This window comes from Corvus kubaryi, unplaced genomic scaffold (genome assembly GCF_017639235.1).
Source record: "Corvus kubaryi isolate FWS band 111438036 unplaced genomic scaffold, C.kubaryi_AGA036_p1.0 66, whole genome shotgun sequence".
Lineage (NCBI taxonomy): Eukaryota > Metazoa > Chordata > Aves > Passeriformes > Corvidae > Corvus > Corvus kubaryi.
The window spans coordinates 15,053,085-15,073,734 of NW_024582054.1; the positions used below are offsets into that span (position 1 = coordinate 15,053,085).

At 55.5% G+C, this 20,650-nt stretch overlaps 3 protein-coding genes across 8 annotated transcripts in view; 1 reads left to right on the forward strand and 2 right to left on the reverse strand.

The window, feature by feature from the left end:
- TMEM63C (transmembrane protein 63C) overlaps positions 1-9,022 on the forward strand; it is a 33,816-nt gene extending 24,794 nt beyond the window's left edge. For both annotated transcript variants that reach the window (XM_042047982.1, XM_042047983.1), the window contains 17 exons: positions 290-341; positions 762-870; positions 1,316-1,389; positions 1,494-1,574; positions 1,714-1,834; positions 1,951-2,084; positions 2,303-2,425; positions 2,973-3,126; positions 3,675-3,781; positions 4,563-4,649; positions 5,164-5,229; positions 5,346-5,508; positions 5,732-5,837; positions 6,037-6,204; positions 6,484-6,599; positions 6,746-6,817; positions 6,899-9,022. In XM_042047982.1, coding sequence (XP_041903916.1) covers positions 290-341; positions 762-870; positions 1,316-1,389; positions 1,494-1,574; positions 1,714-1,834; positions 1,951-2,084; positions 2,303-2,425; positions 2,973-3,126; positions 3,675-3,781; positions 4,563-4,649; positions 5,164-5,229; positions 5,346-5,508; positions 5,732-5,837; positions 6,037-6,204; positions 6,484-6,599; positions 6,746-6,817; positions 6,899-7,111 — 1,946 coding nt within the window. In that variant the 3' untranslated portion in view covers positions 7,112-9,022. The remainder of the gene's footprint in view (positions 1-289; positions 342-761; positions 871-1,315; positions 1,390-1,493; positions 1,575-1,713; positions 1,835-1,950; positions 2,085-2,302; positions 2,426-2,972; positions 3,127-3,674; positions 3,782-4,562; positions 4,650-5,163; positions 5,230-5,345; positions 5,509-5,731; positions 5,838-6,036; positions 6,205-6,483; positions 6,600-6,745; positions 6,818-6,898) is intronic.
- A 2,517-nt stretch (positions 9,023-11,539) lies between these two features.
- NGB (neuroglobin) lies at positions 11,540-18,781 on the reverse strand. Of its 4 annotated transcripts, none has more exons than XM_042047989.1 (5): positions 18,567-18,781; positions 17,285-17,377; positions 16,509-16,620; positions 14,863-14,982; positions 11,540-13,730 (listed from the first exon to the last, which is right to left on the reverse strand). In XM_042047989.1, exons 2-5 carry the CDS (start codon positions 17,371-17,373, stop codon positions 13,584-13,586), a joined length of 468 nt encoding a protein of 155 aa, XP_041903923.1. In that variant the 5' UTR covers positions 17,374-17,377; positions 18,567-18,781; the 3' UTR covers positions 11,540-13,583. The 4 variants fall into 4 exon arrangements, with proteins under 4 accessions (XP_041903923.1, XP_041903920.1, XP_041903922.1 ...); XM_042047986.1 differs by lacking the exon at positions 18,567-18,781 and adding an exon at positions 17,971-18,166; XM_042047988.1 differs by lacking the exons at positions 17,285-17,377; positions 18,567-18,781 and adding an exon at positions 17,971-18,164.
- Positions 18,782-19,075: 294 nt separating this feature from the next.
- POMT2 (protein O-mannosyltransferase 2) overlaps positions 19,076-20,650 on the reverse strand; it is a 36,281-nt gene continuing 34,706 nt past the window's right edge. For both annotated transcript variants that reach the window (XR_006019420.1, XM_042047984.1), the window contains exon 22: positions 19,076-19,161. The gene's annotated coding sequence lies outside the window, so the exon portion shown is untranslated. The remainder of the gene's footprint in view (positions 19,162-20,650) is intronic.

The following is a 20,650-nucleotide window of genomic DNA, read 5'->3' on the forward strand; positions in this document are numbered from 1 at the left end:
GGATGACTCAGGAGTGCCATGCAAGCTTCCAAGCCTTTGGGCAAGCACTGTGCCTCTGGGGCAGAAGGCAACAAAACCCCTCTCTCAGAAGCCCCCATGTGAGCAGGAGTCCACCATCAGCTGTGGGACAGAGGAACATAAGAGGCTGGGAAATTCAGGGCAGTGGGGACTTGGTGGGGACCTGGGGGATGGAAAAGAAGGGAGCAAAGACCAGAGCCGATAACTGCAATAGGGACATGCACACTGCGCTGGGTTCCCTTAATCTTCTGCTTCTCCTCTTCCTCTGCAGGACACAACCCCACCCACTTTGGCCGGACAACCATCGCCAACATCCCAACTCAGTAGGTGCTCCCACAGGCAGGGGGGCTGTGTGTGCGGCCGCTGTGGTGGGCGCTGCTGGGAGCACCTAGGCACAGAACTCACCACAGCTCCGTGTGAGCGGCACACCGCTCACAGTAGCTCTGCGTCTCTCTGTTCTACGCATGAGCACAGTCAGGGCAGCCAACACAGTGGCCCTGCTCATTGCACCCCCGTGCTGGCAGAAGCGCTCTCGGGGATGCTGCGTGGCCTCATTTCTGTAGTATCTCAGTCAACACCGTGGGTGCTGCTCTTCTAGTTCCTGGGGTGGGTGTCTGACAGCTGGCACGGGGAGGTCCTGCTGGGTGGAAGGGGTGGCCATGGGTGAGATACTGAGTGCCATGCTGGTTCCCATGCCACATGCTCATCACAGTGCTCATTGATCCCCTCTTCCTCTCTTCCAGAGACCGTCTCTTGTGGCTGCACAGCATCTTTGCCCTCATCTATTTCATCCTCACCGTCCTTTGCATGGCTCACCACTCTGTCCACCTGGAATATAGAGAGAATGAGAAGGTGAGCAACCACCTCTCCTCCAACCCTGCCTTGGTCAGTGCTAATGGATAGCTTTTTGCTTTGCACAAATGCTGGTCCCAGTAGGTACAGAGGGCTTTAGGAACAGCCTGGAACTGGGCTGGCAGGGAGAGGTATGGCTGATTTTCACCAGCTTCTGGATAAAGTGACAGCCTGGAGGCAAATCTCTCTCTTGCTGTCTTGTCTCTTGAGACTGAAGCTCTGCTGTATCCATCTGTCTGGGGTATGGCATTGTCTGGCTATGCCCCCAGGGTTTGGGATTGGGCATTGAGGAGATCTGTGCTGACTAGCCTCCAGGATGGCAGTCGGTGCTCCAGCTCCCCTCTGGGTGAACAGGGTGGCAGCGATATGTCCTGCAGATCCCTGCCCATCTTGCAGTTCCTGCAGATCCATCCTGCAGATCCCTCTGCCTCTTCTCATCCCCCAGGTTGCCCGGACACTGATGGTTACCCACATCCCCAAGGAGATCACAGATCCTTCCCTTATCATCAAGCATTTCCAGTGAGTAGCCATGTGCCACAGCCTTGCTGGGTGAGTGGCAGGCAGGTGGCAGGAACTGTCCCCATCCCCTGGCTCCTGGTGCCACCATGCCCCTGTGCTTGCAGCGAGGCTTATCCCAGCTGCACCGTCACCAATGTCCAGTTCTGCTTCGACGTGCGCAAGCTGATGAAGCTGGATGCAGAGAGGTGAGTGGGTGCACGTCTGTGTTGCCTCTGTGCATGGGTGTACTGCTCCTGCCCCCCACATCCAGGCACCCAGTCTGGGTTTCTGTCTGTATACCTGGGGCTCCCCGAATGACCTTCACCCCTATCGGCTTCCTGGCAGGCGCAAAGCAATGAAGGGGCGGCTTTACTTCACCACCAAGGCACAGAAAGAGGGGAAGATCATGATCAAAACTCACCCCTGCGCCCGCATCTTCTGCTGCCGCTTCTGTGGCTTTGATGAGGTAGGAGGGTGCAGGCAGGGCTGCAGGCAGCACACCTGCACCATGGGCAAGGCAGAGTGTGGCAGCTTGCCCCTGCCCCAGCCTGGTGTGCGGCACAGCCCTGGCTGCTCCTGCAGGTGGATGCTGAGCAGTACTACGGGGAGCTGGAGGAGAAACTCACAGATGAGTTCAATGCGGAGCGCAACCGAATCACGCTCAAGCGGCTTGACATGGCCTTCGTCACCTTCCAGGACGAGCGGATGACAGCTGTGTGAGTGCCCCTCATGCAACGGCCATGGGATGCTCCCCCAGCCTGTTGGCCACCACTGCTGGGGAACTGGGACACCTTGCCAGATTTTCCAGCCAAAGCCAGGCAACGGGTTGCTCTCCTCTATGCCTCTGCCACTTGCAGAGTTGGCTGCCCTGTTAGAGCTGTGGGAAGGGTCTCGCAAGAAGTGAGACCTGACCCCTGGCTCCCTCTTCCTGCAGGATTTTGAAGGACTACAGCCACATCCACTGCCGCAAGCACCCCCAGCAGTCGTCTGTCACCACCGTGGTCAAGTCACACCACTGGGGTGTTCGCTATGCCCCTGCACCCAGTGATATCATCTGGTGAACCCCCACGGCAGTCGGGAGGGAGGAAGGGGGAACAAGCAGATGTGGGGAAGCCCATGTCCATACCTATAAGGAGCCCATGTCCATAGCTATAAGGAGCCTATGCCCATAGCTATAGGGAGCCCGTATAGCTGAAGGGAGCCTGTGTCTGTATCTGTAGGACACTTTCCCAGGGTGACAGGGGCTAAGAATCCCTCCTGTTGCCATAGCAGAAGTCAGCAGGGGTGATTGGGGTGATCACCCCAAGGGTGGCAGGGCTCAGCCAGCTGAGATTGGGGGTGATTGCCAGACTCTGATTTCTCCAGCCTGATTCCAAAACCTCCTGGTGGTATGGACCTCTGCTGTGGCTGTTCTCTGGTCCAGGGGGCTCTGCATGTGACAGGAAAGCAGTGCAGGGGAGGGGAAGAGGGCGAGCTCAAAACAATGTCTGCCAGGATGGTTGGTGCAGATAGCTGGAGGCAGAGCTTCATGAAGCTATGCTGGGAGGCCCAGGACATGTGGCTTTTCCTCTTCATCATGTCCAAGTCATGTTTTCCTCTTACAGGGAGAATTTATCAGTCCGTGGCACATCCTGGTGGGTGCGATTCTTCCTGCTTAATATCTGCCTGTTTGTCCTCCTGTTCTTCCTCACTACGCCAGCCATCATTGTCAACACTATGGACATGTTCAATGTCACACACCCTGTGGAGAGCCTCAAGGTAGTCCCTAAACCATGCCAATTGTACTAAAAAGTCATCATTTCCAGGCTTGTCTGTGACAGGGGGAGGGTACCAGCTCTACACTGGCCCAAGAAGATGAGCCATCACTAGGATGAGCATTGATGAGAAACAAGGTCATTGATGAGGTCATGTCTGTGCTTGCTATCCATCCCCTTCTGCTTGTGTTTCCAGTGGCAGAGCCCTGGGGCAGCTATGCAAACCTGAGCTTTGGTGCTGGTGTCCATGGAGGCAGGCAGGTTGCTGTCCACTCAAGAAGAAAGGTCTGGAAAGAGCTCAGGAGATGTTAGGAGCTGCCAGCAGCACATCTCCTTCTTGCTCATTGACCTGTGAGCTTTTGGGTGGGCACTGGGGCTCAGAACATGGCTGTGGTGCCTTTGGCTGGCCTCAAGTTCTTATCTCCTGAAACAAATGCCCCTGCTCAGGGAGGTGATGCCCCAGCCCACCTGCTGCACCACCATGTACTACCTCCAGCATGGCTGTGCTCTGGTGGGTTGCTGAGGGGGTGTCTGGCATCTCTCTTCCTGCAGAACCCCATCATCACCCAGTTTTTCCCCACGCTGCTGCTCTGGGCCTTCTCCGTCTTCTTGCCCTTCCTTGTCTACTACTCAGCATTCTTCGAGTCTCACTGGACGAGGTAATGGGGCAGGCCCCCACAGTCCCCCAGGGCTACCAGAGATGGGAGGAACCGCAGTGGAAGGGGAACCCACCCTGCAGGGAGGCAGGCAGTGGAATGGCAGACCCCCACTGTGGAGCAGGGCCCCCTGGGTGTTTCTCTCCATAGAAAGAAGCTGTTTGCTTCCCATAGTCCTGAACAGGCTACTAGAAAGTCAGGTGGTTTTAAGATGGATCTGAAGAAGTCTGTGAGAGGGACAGTGTGATGGTGGACTGGCAGCAGCAGGGCCATCCCAGGCATGCTCCCAGCCCTCCAAGGCAGAGGTATGGGTTCAGAATGCTTAAAGTAGAGGAAACTGCCCAACTCCTACAATGTGCTCTCTCTGTCTTCACCCTTCATCAGCCTCAGCCCCTGTGCCTGGTCTGATAAGTCCTTGTAGGAGCTTTTTCACCATCTCCCTTCCTTTTTCTGGGGGAAATGGGAGTTCATGAACTTGTACTAGACATCCATCTGCCTCTTGTTGGGTCTATACCAGAAGGGATGGTAGGAGAGGGCAAGGATGAAGGAGGTGAGAGGCTGGGAGTACGAGAGCTTTCACTACAGCAAATTCCTCATGGTTACACACCCTGGCCTGGGAGAGGCTTTGCAAGACCCCAGGGGATGCTCAGATCAAATGCACACAGCTTTGTGTGGCTGGGAGTTACTCCTTGGTGAAAAGAGAGACTCAGCCCAGCCCCTCACTCCACCTGCTGCTCTTTCCCAAAAAAGTGCAGTGTTCTTTTCTTGTCTTCCCTCTCTGCAGATCAAGTGAAAATCAAATCACCATGCACAAGTGCTTCTTCTTCCTGGTGTTCATGGTTATCATCCTGCCCTCGCTGGGTCTGAGCAGGTACAGACCACCCTGCCATGCTGCTCTCCCTGCTCACGAGCTGCCAGGATCACATGCAGGCCCCTCACCCTGGCAATCCAGCCCCAAAGGGCTGAGGTCCCACTGCCACTGAAACACAGCAGTCTCTGGGGGGGAGAACACTCTTTAGCAGTGCTGAGCCACTCACAGATGGTCACAGACAGAAACCTTCCCTGCAGAGGAGTGGAGCAGAGCAGTTTACCAGGCTGCCACAGCTGACCCAGCGGGGCTGGTGGCAGTAATCAGCTGCTGCTTGGGTTCAGCAGACCCTAAAAGGACCTGGTCAGGGGTCTGCATAGCCCCACCTACAGCAATCCTGGCCATCCAGGAGGCAAGCACACACTCCACGGTGATCTTGTGTGGCAGAGGGGGCTGCTCTGGCAGTGTTGGGTCCAGAGGGTCTTGCCTGATCAGGGCAGGGGAAAGCACATGCCTTCTGGGTGTCTCTCATATAGCTCGCCCTCTTTCTGAGCTGCTCCTCTTCTCTCCCCTCCAGCCTGGACCTGTTTTTCCGCTGGCTCTTCGACACCCACTTTCTGGATGAGGCTGAAGTCAAGTTCCAGTGAGTAGCAGGAAGCTCCCAAACTTCCCAGGCAAGCGGGAGCACCTGTTGTTCATCGCCAGCAGCTCTTGCTGAGCATCCTCTCACTGTCTCACCTCTCTCTGTCCCTGGGGCAGGTGTGTTTTCCTCCCAGACAACGGCGCTTTCTTCGTCAACTACGTAGTCACCTCCAGCCTAATTGGCACGGCCATGGAGCTGCTGCGCATCCCAGGCCTCCTCGTCTACACTGCTCGCCTCTGCTTTGCCAAGTCCGAGCCCGAGCGGCTCCATGTCAAGCGGGTATGTGGCTCTGGTCACCTGTGAGCCTACGTGACCCCCAGCACGGCAGGGATGCGCCCACTGGAAACTCAGGCTGTCGTGGTTTTGTGGGGATGCATGTGGGGACTTCTTCAGGCCCCTTGGGGGCTAGTGGGGATGAGGCAGTCCTGTGGGCTGGCATGCAAAGGCAAGTGCAGCCTTTGCAGTGATGGAGGCAGCAATGACACTGTTGGTTGTGCCCCAGAGCCAAGCTTACCAGTTCCAGTTTGGACTAGAGTACGCCTGGACCTGCTGTATCTTCTCTGTTGTCATGACCTACAGCATCACCTGCCCCATCATCGTCCCCTTTGGTGAGTATGATCCCATGCCCATGGTCCCAGCCATGCCAAGAACAGCCTGTCCCAGCCGCCAGCAGCAGCATGGGAGTTCGGGCTTCCTGCATGGTACAGGAGGGCACCCTTGGGCATCATCCCCAGTGCCTGCCCTGCATCCTTGTGTCCTGGCTGTTCCCATTGCCCTCCTCCCAAATGGCTCCTCTTGTCCCACCAGGGTTGCTCTACATGCTGCTCAAGCACATGGTTGACCGGTACAACATCTACTACGTGTACATCCCCACCAAACTGAACCAGCGCCTCCACGTCGCTGCCATCAGCCAGGTCGTGGTGGCCCCCATCCTCTGCATGTTCTGGCTGCTCTTCTTCTCCGTCCTACGCCTCGGTAGGGAGAGCCTGGGGCTGCACCCTGCCACTGCTGAGGGTCGTGTTGATGCTTGGGAGTGACGAGCCACTGGTGTCACCCTTGAGTTAGGCATGGCATGGAGGGTGGTAAGGGGGATGGTGTTGGGAAGACCTGGCAGATGAAGGAGGTGTCAGCTCGTATTTTGGGGAGGGGATTGAGAGCTTGTAAAACCCAAAGCAGTCACCAGCCTGGGGCTCAGCTGGACATGCAGCAGGTTTTTGGAAGCTTATGTGCTGCCCCAGTGTCTCTGTGCTCTAGGTCCCACCCGGCCTGTCACCCTCTTCACCTTTGTGGTCCTCCTCTCCTGCATCATCTTCTCCTTCTTTGGCCTCTGCCTGAAGAAGCTGCAGCCGCGGAAACCCTCCAGCTACCAGGTGAACGCAGCCACCCACCCCACGGTTCCTTCACCCCACTGCATCCCCTCCTCACTTACCATGGGGAGTCTGACATAGCACCTGGCTGTCCCCAGCCAAAGCTGGGCCCCCAAACCATGATTTCCTCATGGCCGCCTTCTCCTCAGATGTCTGACCAGTCTGAGGGCACCTTCAATGACGTGGAGCGGAGCAGTGTTTCCTCCACCCCTAACTCCAATGTGAGTACCCCTCCCCAGCCCTGATGTGGCCACCTGCTCTGGCTCCCATGGGTCCTGATGGCCCACTGCCCCCCGGGGCAGCTCTTTGTGGCCACTGTCCTGCAGGAGCCTGAGCTGAGCCTGACGCCGGCAGCCTCTCCAGCACACCAGTCCTATGGCACCATGGGCAACCACCTGGAGCCAGCGGAGGATGGGGAGGATGGGGGGCTGCAGAGCTTCGAGACAGAGCTGGAGACAGTGGAGGGCGAGTACAGGAGCGGCCCCGTGATAGAGAGCCAGGCTCGCTACCAGTGAACATCCCTGGCACCAGCTGGGAACAGACTGTGCTGAGAGCGGAGGACGTGCCGTGGGGCAGGAAGGAGCCTTCCCTGCACTGGTGGGGGCCACCTTGCTAATGGGACAGGAGACAACAGGACTGATGTGAGGGGGAGACACCACTGCATGGGCAGTGGCAGGAGGCTCTGGTGGTACCTCCCGCTGCCTGCACTGGCTAAGCCCCTTAGTGTCCCCCTGTCCCCACCTGCCTCTTCAGCCCACAATGCGGGAGAGGGGGTGCAGCAGTATAGGGAGAGGGTCTCTCTGAGAGGCCGTGCTTTTGGGGGCAGGAGGAAGTCCCTGGCCCCTCTGAGAGGAGGAAGCAGCCCAGACAGCCCAGATGAATGTGCCTGCCACCATGCTGTCCTCTGGGTCCTCAGAGGCAGGGGACAGCCACCCCTAACCCTTGCATCTCAACCCATCCACCCATTGCTCAGGCAGCTGTCCTGCTGCCTCCCCTGCTGCTGGCCTGCAGGCTGCTGCCTGCCCCGCTTTGTCCATTTTAGCAGGGACTGCTGACATGCGTGTGCTTTGGTAGAGGAGGTGAGTGTCCCTACATTGGCCACCAGAGCCCCTACATGAGCACCAGCAGCCCTGCACCAAGGCAGACATCAAATGCAAACCCAGCTCTTCCTCGACCTCCCACCCCATCCCCCCATCTTGCCGCACTACGCCTGTGTCCTTGGGCTCTTGGGGAGAAGTAGGAGGTCAAGAGACAAGTGTGTTTAATGGCTTTGAGGACAGCTCCTTGTCACTCCTCTTCCCTGGTGGCACCCCGTCATGCTCATGCTCTCGCTGGGGCTGCCCATGGGACCCAGCATAGTTCTGTCCTAATGCAACAGAACAGGTGGAACAGGTGGAGTCTGGCAGGACCCAGTTTCCAGGTCCTCCTGGTCCACCACATCCTGCCTGCCCTTGTCCACAAGCTGCAGCTGTGGGTTGCTCCCCCAGTAGCCACACTGCCTCTTGAGTGTGAGTCCTGCTGTGGTTAGTGTAAATGTGCCATTACCTGCCCATACAACATCCCTGCAGTTTTCCAGCTCATCCAGAGTAGCTGTGGTGGCCCCTGGGGACAAGGGTTTATCCTCATCCTGCTCAGCTTCTCTCCCACCATAGCCCACCTGGGCATGCTGGCTCCTCACTCTGCCCTGCTTTGGCCTCAGGGCTGATTTTCCTGTCCCTGATTCTCCTGCTAGCTTCAGAGCAACTGGAGTTGCCACCGTCCCAGGGCAGTGCCAGGAGGGAAGGGAGGAAAGTGCAGCTCTGCCAGCACCAGAGCTGGCTGGCATTGGGAGTGCTGCTGTGCGAAGGCACATGCTCAGCCGTGGTGCTGGTTAGCATTAGTAGTGCCACTGGGAGGAGGGGTACAGTGTGCCAGCTCTGGGCTGGGGGGAGGCTGAAAGGTAGCCCAGCAGTGAGAGCATCAAGTGGGCCCTTGGGGCATTTCTGTGGGGCTGGTGGATCTCAGCTCAGCCGGCTGGCAGTCCCATGGCCCCCGTCCCACCCACACCCCTGCATGCTGGGGCAGTGGCTGCAGCACACGAGCCACAAAGCAGTTGGCTCGGGGGAGCCTTGAGCTCAGACGCTCCTTTCCAATCCCAAAAAGTTCTCTGGGGGGTTTGTGGCTTCCTGCCCAGGTGCCCTGCAGCTGTCCACAGCTCAGCTGCTCCCCTCACTGCCCACTCTAGAGGCAGCCCCAGGCAGGGCACGGGGATGCTGGTGGCCTCTCTGAGGGTAGAAGCAAGTGCCTGCTAGTGGCACTGTGTCCTCGGGAGCTCGGGCTGCTGGTCTTATTGCCCTTGGCTGCCCCATTGTAGGAATGTGCCAGAGGCCTGTACCTTCTTGTGATTTATTGCTATGACCGTGCCTTGAATAAAATGACTTCACCCAGCTGCTGCCTGGCATTGTCACCCCATGCATCTTTCCTGGCACTTGGAACACAAGCCCTATGAGGAACGACTGAGGGAGCTGGGGTTGTTCAGTCTGGAGAAAAGGAGACTCAGAGGTGACCTTATCACTCTCTACAGCTTCCTGAAGGGTGGTTGTAGTCAGGTGGGGGTTGGTCTCTCTCCAGGCAGCAACTGACAGAACGAGAGGGCACAGTCTTAAGCTGCGCCAGGGGACATATAGGTTGGATATTAGGAAAAAGTTTTTTACGGAAAGAGTGGTGAAGTACTGGAATTGTCTGCCCAGGGAGGTGGTGGAGTCACGATCCCTGCATGTGTTTAAAAAAGATTGGATGTGGCACTCGGTGCCATGGTTTAGTTGAGGTTAGGGCATGATGATCTTGAAGGTCTCTTCAAACCTGGTGATTCTGTGATTCTGTATAGGGGGAGCCCTTGCCACTGGAGCCTTTTCCCACCTGTGGGCTGCATTTGACCCTGCCTGGGGATCTCCTGCAGAGGCTTCAGTGGCAAGGAGACTGGTTGGACACATTCCCACCTCCAGACTGCCCACTATGATCCCCATAAAAACAAACTCCAACAAATGGGCAGAAGCAGCAAAGTTTCCGGAGTGGAAGAGCACCTTGCTGTGTCCCATCAGACAGACTGGCACAGCCCTTGGCACCATCCCTACATTGGCGATGGGTTGCAGTCCTGGGACAGTCGTGCTTTCCTTGTCTGCCTTCTGTCAGCAGTCACTCCATTGGCAGAGCTGGCTCAAAACACCACCAACGATGCAGGTGCTGCCTGGAGGTCGCAGGACAGTAGCCTGGAGCCCCTCTGGGACCACAGCAAGGGGCAGGGGCAGGAGGAACCCATCCCATCTGAGGATGAACTGCCCACCAGCAAGTCCCAGGGAAGGGAGTGAACACCATTTTGGAAGTCCTTCTCTAGATTTTGAGAAAACAGTGCTCTTTTCTCACCTCCTCCCTCCCAAAATACAATCTTTTTACCTGAATTCCTACTTGAATGATTTGCCTCCGGTTTCAGCAGGTTCCTCCTGCTGGCTCCTCCACAGCTTCCCTGGAATGAGCCCTGCCACTCTGGTTTATGGCACAGTGCAGAAGGCATGGGGAGGGCTTCCCTTTGGGTGAAAAACTGGAAAATTTAAAATCCCAGTCCCCCATTGCATGCCCCTACAGAGGCCCCCCATGGTTTGTAATGAGTGGTAAACAGAGTTAACACAGAGCATTGCTGTGCCAGGGAGCTGGGCAGGAGCACTGGCTGTGAGCCAGGGCTGTAATTGCCCCCAGTCGCAGCTCTCCCGGCCCTCACACCAGGAAGCTCATCACAGCCTAGCGAGGGCCCTCAGCCCCATCACGCTGCACCTCCACCTTGGAACCCTCTCAGGAACCCGCTCCCTAATTGCAGCCTGCACACTCAGAATCCCCCACAGCCAGGGCCAGCAGTTGCATGGAGTCTCCCAGTGTGCCGGCTGGTGGCAGACAGTGACAGGAGCATCCCTGCTGGGCAGCAGCCGCAGCAGAGGCGCAGTTTGTGGGAGCCATGGCAAACCGCCCTGCAGGCACAGGCAAAGATGGGGGTGCTGCTGGAGGCTGCCGTGGTGGCCCCTCCCTGCAGTGCCAGGTTTGGGCTCCCACCACCAGTCCCGAGGCCAGAAAGAGTTGGAGTCTTTTAGCAGTGACCCAAAGGGGGTATTTCTTTGCATTCAGATCTCCGCTGCTCTCCTTGCCCTTCACAGCCCATCACACATTGCCCTGTGGAACAAGCCCATCCTAGATGAGCAGCATGGCTCTCCCAAGATGTTTTCACTTCTCTCCTGTGCCAAGGCTGGGATTTCCAGCCTTCGGGAAATGCTATTACAGAGCCTGAGCTGGCTTCCCCACTCTAGGCACCATTCTTCAGCATCCAGTGCCCAACTCTTCCAGGGCTGGAAACCCATCACATCAAAGCTAGAACATGCTAGAAGACACAACCTCCTGCATCCTCACCAGCTGCTCCCTGGGCAATGCTGCCAGAACGACTCCACAGTTCAGCTGGCAGGTTGGATGCTCCATGGAGCCAGACAGGGCTTCTCTATGAGGCCATGCTCTGCTGCTGCAGGTGACCAGCAGTGGGTGACCAGCAACAGGTGAGCCAGTGCTATGTCAAAAAAGAAAAGCAGAAGCTGAACAACAGGAAAGAGATTTTTAAGCTGATGGCTTAAAATTCTAATTCCATTAGAGATTGTTATACTTGAAGGGTCTGAGCAATTAGTGGCAGGGTGTCTTTTAGCCCCTCCACTGCTGACCCACTCAATCACCAGGCACAAAAAACTCCCAACAGGCTTTTGCTGCTGGATGCTTTCTCATGCCAGTCAAGCTGCACTACACAAGTGCCCCTGGTGACCAATATCTCCAAAGCTGGAATCAACAAGAAACCAGTAAACCCCTCTCTGTCATCCTTTTTTTCAGGTCTGCTTGGGACTTTTATATTAAAATAAACACAAGGCATCACAAAGGGCTAAGACTCACTGTTGTTCTTTAATAAACAGTACAGCTGGGTATAAGAGGCACATAGAGTAGTTCAGTTCTCTTGGGAGTTACACAAAATGTGGCACAGAAGAGCAGAAGACAAGGAGCTGGGAAGGCTAGAGGGAGCAGGGATGGTCTGGCCAGTAACACCCACACCCCACCCATCACACAGCTGCGTACTTGTCACACGGAGCCAGAAGGTGTCCCACTCCCATGATGCTGAAGGCTGATGCCCCATAACAGGGTTGCAAAGATGACATCCCCATTCCCAAACCCTCCTGCCCCATACCATGCCATCAAAGTTGTGTCTCACCCCAGCCCCAGCTCCTCCATCCCTGACTGCCAGGTGCAAGAATGGGGAGGACTTCACCTGACCCAGCTGATGGAGAGAGCCATGGGCCAGGACACACACCATGACACTGCAGGGCTGCAGAGGCAGAACACAGTCCCATGGGGAGGACAAGGAACATGGGGATGTTCACTGCCTGTTTCACACCTATTAGCTTGTGTCCCAAACACAGCTGGAGGGTTCTTTACATGCTAGAAGCCCATGGCTACCATCTGGCCTTGCGGCAGGGAACTAGAGATCCATCTCACAGGGCACCCCGTCATCCCCTCCATGGCATGGGCCTAGAAGACCTGTCACGCTGAGCAGGTAGCCTTCTTGTGCCCCAGAGTGAAGGACATCTGAGAATAGGAGGAATGTATCTCCAGGACAGGACCATGTCAGACCTCAACACCAGGCTCCTCCTGTCCTGAAGAAGAAGCAACAAAAAAAGTGCTGCCTGTAACTGAATAATTGCTCCATGTCCTTGCTCTGGGGCTAGTGGTGGCTAGAAGCATGGTTCTGCTTGTTCCACAGTGACTTCCCCATAAAGATGAACTCTTTCTCAAAGCACTCACATTCAACCCCCTCACCAGAGCCCTCAGGTGCTGCCTCTCACCAGTTCTCTGGGATTTCTTCTAGCAGATGCTATCTCCTCAGTCCTATGAGGGTGAGGAACTCTGCAGATGGGTACTGTGAGCAGCTGGGAAGCGCTCCAGATTCTGACAGCATCAGCAGAAAGATTCCAGCTATGCTTCCTCTGGCCAAGAGCCAGAATTTCTGGAAGTTGTTGCTATGGCACGATTGCAACCTTCATTTTGATTTTAAGACATCTTTTCCTTGGATTTACTTTATTTTCCTTAACATAAAGCAGTAAACAGACACTGCTGCTGCTGCATTTCAGATGGCTCTAAGGTTAAGCCAACTGGCCAAATCAACACAAAGCCTTTCAGCTGGCAGCCCAGCCCTGCCAAACACAGTCTCATCTTGGGATTAATGTGACACCACTGCCTGAAGCATCCCTAGGAAACCTACTGGGTTGTGGCCAACCTGACATGGGGAAAAGCCAGGGATCTCATCCAGATCAGAGGCAAGGCAGAAGAAAGCACTGGGATTAACCATCTGGTAGTAATGTGTTGGTGAAGGGAGAGAGGGAAAACTCTGCAAGGTTTGAGGACAGCCACGTGGTGTGACCCGCCCTCTTGCTGCCTTTCCCCCTGGATGGAGCCAAATCCATCACTGCCACAGCTGAACCAGGTACAGCAGTGCAGGAGGACTGAAGAGTGTCAGACCTGGCAGGTAAAGCACAGCAAACAGGGTTTCAGGCAAATAAGCCCAAGAGGCCTATGCCAGCTGTCACCTAACTAGGGTGGGTGCAAGAGGAGGGAAGATGAGCAAGCTGAAAACCAGAGTAGGTACATGGGTGGTGGTGCTCCCTAAGGAACTCGGGGCAGGGTGGCACCTGTGCTGTGGCACTGCCAGGCCTCGCTGCAGGGACGCACCCTGCCAGCCCTTAGCAAAGGCAGAGACACGCTCGTGTTGAAGCAGGGTGGAATCACGGGAGAGCCCCGCAGCACGTGTGAGCGTGGAGACAGCCATGGGCTGGTGCACACTGGGAGACAGAGGTGGGGGGAGGCAGAGAGTGTGGCGTGAGTGTTCCCCGTGCTCAGGACTGCTGCATGGTCAGGGACAGGGATGGCTGGCAGGATCTAGTCCCCTTCTGGAAGGGTCTCCCAGCCACGTTGCATGGCTTTCACCACAGCATTGTAGAGTTTGCTCCAAGCTTCCTGCACCTCTGGGCTGAAGGCAGCACCAAGGCATTTCTCCAGCATGTACAGCAAGGACTCGCCGACAGTCTGCAAACCAAACGGGGAGGTGTCAGGCTCAGCACCAGAGGATGACATGCAGTCCCTTGTCTCCCTTTGTCACATTTTTGACTTCTGCCAATGCAGGGCACCTGCTCCTCTTCTACCAACAGTACCAGGCCCCTCCAGTCCCTGGCTGGTCAGAGGGGACCCAGAACCAGCCCATGTCATCCCCTTCCCCTGCCCTATGCTGGCCCTCACCATGGATGAGTGGGGAGTGGAAGTGAGAGAGCAAAGGCTGACACTGCACATGTAACACCGGGGGAAAGGTACACATCCAATTTCTGTGGCTCCCAGGTGCAGGTAGCTGGCCCTATCCCTTGGCACAGCAGTGGAGCAGCAGAGCTGAGAAAGGCCCGGATGTCAGGAGAGTGGGTCAGACCCCACACTGCCTCGATGCCTCTCAGGCTTCTCCACTGGGCACTGCTCCTCACAGAGCTGTGAGCAGCCCCATGCAGGAGCACCCCCACACTGCAGGGCTGGTGGGGATCACTACTCCGAACAAAATGGACCCTGCTCCCTCTGAAGAGAACAAAAGCTAGCAATATCAGGAATGATATACCATGATAACCATGTGTTGGTTAGAAAGCTTTTCTTGAACCTGCTGCATTCCTGTCCATGCTTGATGGCAGGAGAGGAGTAATCAAGGGTTTAATATGGAAGATGCTCAGGTCTTACTGCCATCGAGGAAGCAGGGGCTGAGGTGCAGTAACCCCATCCCAGTGCAGACACAGAGAGGTGAATGCTCCCTTTTCCGGGTGGGGTGAGGTTTGCCCAGAGCATTAGATGCAAAGGATCCAGGGCAAAGGCTGAGCCTGCAACCCTGTGGCACGGGAGGGACTGCAGTGTCCTAAACCATGGTCCTCTTCAAACAGTGGAAATGCCTTGGTCCCATCTGTCCTTTCTGCCTGGGCTTACTGGGCAAGCGCAGAAAACAAGGGGAGCTCAAGGGTTCCCCTCATTGGGGCAGTGTCACTGCATTGGTATCAGCACCTTGGACAGGCTGCCCCGAGCCACCAGCTTTCTCTTCAGACAGCTGGACCCAGAAGAAGGATGGGGACAGCTGAGGGTTGCAGGCAGGGGTGAAAACACAGCCACAGGAGGACAAGAGAGGACACCTCACCGAGAAAGACTCAACCTTCACACCAACTGCCTGGTGCTTCTTGCCAAGGTTGCACAGATACTCTTCCAGGCAGGACAAGTTCTCCAGGTGGCTCACAGCAGCATCAATCACCAGCATCACCTAGCGCAGGAGCAGAAAGGCAGAATGGCATTAACAGAAAGGTTCTGCTTCCCTCCCAGAGGAAACAAAGTGTCTGACCCTCTACTTCACCCTTGTCAGCCTGACCCCCTCCCAGCCCAGATGCCCTCTGAGCTTTCCCTTGCTCTACTGTGATGCGTGTGTCACATCAGTGAGGCTGGCAGCAGCACACACCACAACCTTCCATGGGACACTACCAGAGTTGCATAGCAGGCAGCACTGCTGACCACCCTGTCCCAGAGGGGATAAACAGCCATACAGCAAAGCAGTTGCAGGTTAAGACCTAATGCTGATGCAGTCATTACAGCTCCTAGGGCCCCAGGACAATGGCATGGGAACCCCAGAAGTTGCTAGGACTAGAGTTTCCAGTTAGAACTTGCCAAAATGGTGCAATTGTGAATAAGGCCACTCCAATTCTAAGATCAGCCAAGGTATTTTGAAGAGATGGGGTGGAAACTACAGCCAGATCTCTTGACATGGTCTGGTAAAACATATACCATAATCTCCCAGGAGCATTAACAGCCAAATGGAAACAGGACAGAAAAGATTTAATGAAGGATGAAGGGAACAAACACACCAAATTAGAAGAAGAGATTAAAGGCAGGGCATGGTTACCCTAGCAAAGCCAAGAGGTGAAAGATTTGTGCTCTATAATTTCAACAGGCAATTTATCTCCAACAAGAGCAAAGAACTATTTCAGCTCAAGGCAATAATCTTAACTTTACCAATAAAGAGAGGCTGGAAAATAATAAAAAGCTTGCAGCTATCAGAGGAGCTCAGTCCTGAAACAGCCTCTACACAAGGAATAAAGACAGGCAAGCAAAGCACCGAACTGGTTTAAAGATGGAACCAGGCAGTTTGTGAAGGCATCTGCAAGCCAAGGCTGAGCTCTGCCCCAGCATGACTGCTCTTCAGGGTTCAGCAAAGGGTCTCTGCTGACCAGGAGTACTTGTATGCATGCCTGAGCCTCTCCTCACCATTGCTCCTTTCTCTGCTTTGGGGGGAGGTGAGTGTGTACTGCAGCACTCCCTCAGAGACTCTCTGAGAGGTGCTGTGGGCCTTCTGGCTCTGCAGCTGCACCAACAGCCTCTCCATAGCAGTGGGTCCAGGGAAGCCTGGCCCACTGCCCAGCTCTGTGCCACCTCCTGGTCAGCGAAGCACAGGGCTTCAGTCCTCATCTGGACAGAGGTGAGCTCTCTGGTAGACACCTCCATGGTAGGGGAAGGACTCTTTCAGCTTTCACAGGAAGCAATCCACTCTCAGATGAGGGCATGGAAATCAGCATGGTGCCTCTTAGGCACCATAATCTGCATTCTCATCCCCTCCCTGCTGTTGTAGGACACTTTGTCCTGGCCTTCTGCTAGCATGAGCAATGCCTGCAGTTACCATCTCAGAAGGAGACTCCCCATGCATTCCCTGGTCAGACACACCACAGTCCCAAATCATTGCCTAAGGGTTTCTTCCTCCATGGAGGCTGTGCTCCAGCCATGCCACAGCCCCTCTCTCACCTTCCTGATGTGATCCAGGAACTCAGGGGCAGAGAGGCACTCCTGAGGGCTGGCAAACTGCTTGCAGTTGTACTGGAAAAGGGGCAGCAGGTCAGGATCCAAGTCAAACAACCTGCAACAGCAAGAAAGAACGCCCCATTTTCTCATTTCCTCAGGTTTATCTGAAGTCCTGCTCACCCCATCAGCAGCACACCCACAACCCACTTCTGCCTCCCTTCCCACCTACTGATCCCTCCCCACCTGTAAAAGATCCAAAAGTTCTGAAAAGTTTTAGTTTGGGGCAATCCAGATTACCTATAGACAAAAACCTTTCTGTTTCTCTAGCCCATAGCCCCAGCTCTTGGATCCATGTTCATGGCACCTGAGAACTAGTCTCAGCCCTCTGGAGTTCCTCCCAGCCTGGCCCTTCTCCCCAAAGTCTTGGTTGTTGTGTCAATTCCTCCCATTCCCACTTTTTGATCCCCTTGAACCCCAAAGCTGCCAAATCAGGGAAGGCCTCCAAGCTCCAGCAGCCATCTGGACAAAGGGGGGCATGTAAAAGCTCAGCTGATGCCCCACTCGACACCATCACCAGCTCCTTTCTCCTCTCTCCCCGCCCCCTGCCCCTGTATGTCAGGCACATATGGGACTCAGTAGCAGCCACCCAGGTAGATATAACAGGCCACCAGTAATTCAGGCAAGACGGTCTCTCTTCTCCTCATCCCGCACATTAAACTACTGCATCCCTCTCCCCCCACGTTGTTGTCACTGCTCTGGTAGATTTGGATCCCACTCACTCCAGAAGCTGCTCATCAACTCTCCAACTGTCCTTTTCAAGCGACTTTTCATTGATTTTTCCTTTTTTCTCTTCACATAATTGGTACATTAATCTGCTTAGGAGAGGCAAGAAGCTGGGTATCAGCCATTGCATCCGGCACACCATTTCCTCTGCCCTGCGACTGGATCCTTCCCTGTCGGCCAGGTCTGTGTCTGGGGCTGCACAGCACTTCCCTGATCAGGGAACGACCGCGCGGCCCCTTCCACACTCTCCCCAGAGCCAAGCGGACACACAGCCCCTTCGAAGAGCAGAAGTCGCGGTGACAAGGCAGAGGATCGGTGGGCAGAAACGCACAAAACCTGCCCGCCGCTTTTCTCTCACTCTCCGTCTCCTTGTGGCAAAGTTCTCACTCGCGAAGGGTGGGAAAGGTAGGGCAGCAGCGAGGAGCGGAGCCCAGCCCTGCCCCACGCCGCTGCCGCACGGCACCTGCGGCTCGGCGGCGGAGGGGCTTCGGCTCCCCGCGGACCCCAGCCACGGGAAGGGAGAGAGGCCGGGGGAGGGGAGCCGGCCACGCGCCTTCGCCAAGCACAGGGAAGCGTTTCTCTCCAAGAAGCGGAGCCCGCCCGTCCATCCCTCCCGCACGGGTCGGTGCGGGCGGGCAGGAGGCCGGGACCGGGGTGCCGGTGGCCGCATCGCGCCGCTCACCTGGTGAAGAGGACGAGGCCGTGCTGCACGGGGCTGCCGCTCACCCGCTGCCAGCTCTCCCGGATCAGCGCTCGCTGCCCGCCCGACAGCGGCATCCCGCTCTCCATGGCGGGGGCGGGGGCCCTGCCCCTCGCCGCCCGAGGCGAGGCGAGGCGAGGCGCTGGTGCCGCGGCTCCGCGGGCTCAGGGGCCGGCGAGCTGTGGCCGCCCTCCCTCGCTCCGCCGGGGGGGTGCCGGCGCTGCCCCCGCGCCCCCCGGGGGTCCCGCCCCCGCCCCCGCCGTGGCCGCACCCGCGCTCCGCCCGCCGGCACCGCCGAGCCCCGTCGACACTCTGCCCCACCGCGGCTGCCCCGGCCGGGGAAGGAAGAGCTCACCGAGTATTTCCCACTCGGGAGAAGGAAGGAAGGAAGGAGGGATGGAAGGAAGAAAAAAGTAATTCAAAATGCCCAAACTTCCCTATCCCGGGGCCGCGGGACAGAGCAGAAAGTTCAGCTGGTTCACGGTTGACATTTCCTGTCGTCCTGATTTTACGAGTGAAGCAACAGGGCAGAGCCCTGCCAGCGAGGAGACCACCGGGACCCGGCCACCTTCGCTCACCATCAGCACAGCTCCCTCTGAGTGTAACTTTGCTTGGGAGGGCCTCAGCGATGCTCCACAGCATCCTCTTGCTCTTGGCCACTTCCACTGAGACTTTGGATGCCACGCAGCCACCTGCTATCTCCACAGGAAGATGCATCCTAGACACTGCAAGGTACGTGTCTAAGGCTAATTATGCCAGCTGAACCAGGCAAAGTTGTCAATAGCAGATGAGAAGATGTCATCTTTGTCAAATGTGTTCAGGATGCACAGGTTCTCTTTATCTTTACTGTTCAGACACTTCTTAATTTGGCGCAAGGATTTATGCAGCACAGAGGAAACAAAGCAAGAAAAGGCAAATGAGGTCTCAAGGAGCACAAGGGAAGTCAGGAAAGTTAAGGTTTTCAGAAGGATGAGAGCAATACAAAAGTGCAAATATTACTGAAACCATCACAGTCTGCACCAAAATAACAATTGTTCGGATCTTATTACAAGTTCTGCTTCTGTACATCAGACTTACTTCTGGTAATCAGGAGAAATGACAGCAGCCTCCGACCCATCCCAGGAGCGCATTGACTCAATGTAGGCAGAAAGGAAGTTCTTCTGAAAACATTCCCTGGGAGGAGACAAGTTCAAAGGCACAATGTTATGTTCTCAGCCCCAGCTTGTCTCCCAGGGGCCTTTCTCCTATAGAGCTGGAGTGACAGCACTGACTGCAGTGACAGCAGGAAGCCACCCGAGACGGCTCTGCAAGTGCCAAAATAAATTACCTGTTCTCTCAGGATTTTGACACCTTGCATTCCCAGCACAGACCAGATAAGATGCTGCATAGGAAAAGCTCCACATGCAGTAAAGGAAGCTGAAGAACCCTGTCCTAAAGCTGGGCACTTGAAGGAAGAGTGCAACAAACTCAAAAAAAAAAAAAAAAACGGTACTGTCAGATGGGACTAAGGAGTCAAAACAGCATCTTAACTGTGTGGTTTCAAAGGGTATGTTCACACTGATGATAAGTCACTGTGATGATAACCGCTGAAACTGCAAGGAGCCTGAAAGGGCAGCTGGGAGAGCAGCGGGAAATATAGGGTTAATCCGAGCAGGGCGGAGAAGACCAGCCCTGCAGAGCCAACGCAAACATTAACCTTTAGCTATCTTGCGGCTGATCGAGCGAACCAGCAACAAGCAAGAACTGTCATCATATGTCATCTGTGCAAGGTACTCTGACATTTCAGCCGATTGTCACAACCACACAGATGTGGAGCTTCACCAGAGCCTGGCTGGACAGTTCAGCCTGGCCCTGCTAACAATAAAGGGTAGAACAGATAGGCAGTGGAGTGCTGCCAGGGCACTGGAAAGGAGAATGGAGAGTCATCCCGGGCCACGGGATACTGAGGAGCAGAGTTGAAGCACATATGTACAGTCAGAGCAACAACCAAGGCTGATTATTTGCCTAGCAACATTTTGAATATATTCAGAGCTGGCTGGTAGTGGAGGAAGAGAAAATCCACAAAAGCAAGTTGTAGTTAACAGAGATCAGTTCCTGAAGATTTGTTGGGATGTGGGACACCTTTTCTCCCGCCCACACAGGGCACCATATCAGCTACTCTATCCCAGGGCAACAACTAAGTACAGGTTTAGCCATTGTTCCTGATGGAAAGGGTGTCTCAGACAATAGCAGTGAAGCCATGATGGCAAAAGAAAATGGTGGCTCTTGTCCAAAATGTTCCCCCCTGCACCTTCTCTCAGCAATGATATGCCTTCCTTCCATGGAAAATATGGGTGCCTCAGCTGATGAAAGGGGCAATGGTCTGGCCAAATTCCCACCCACCTCTTGGTACCCAAACCCCAAATAGATATGACACACAGCAGAGTCTAAGAACTCTTCCCTGCCCCCCAGCAACAGCTCTTTCTGGGCAGGATACATTCAGGAGCAGTTTCCCCATCTTCCCTGATCATCTGAACAGGGAATCCATCCCTTTGCTGCCTTCTGGCATGGATGCATCTCCACTCTCTTAATAAACCCAGCATTTTTCCCCCTGTGGCAGCACAGGTCTTCCAACACAGGAGGAAGGATCTGCAAGGAGGGACTTGAGATGGGAGACAGGGAG

Coding starts and splice junctions, on each gene's coding strand:
- NGB (XM_042047986.1), bottom strand. CDS start 18,077: ATGGAGAGCGGGATGCCGCTGTCGGGCGGGCAGCGAGCGCTGATCCGG. Junction 17,378..17,970: donor GGCCTCGTCCTCTTCACCAG/GTGAGCGGCGCG, acceptor TCTCCTAAGCAG/ATTAATGTACCAATTATGTG. Junction 16,621..17,284: donor GTTGATGAGCAGCTTCTGGA/GTGAGTGGGATC, acceptor TTGCTGTTGCAG/GTTGTTTGACTTGGATCCTG.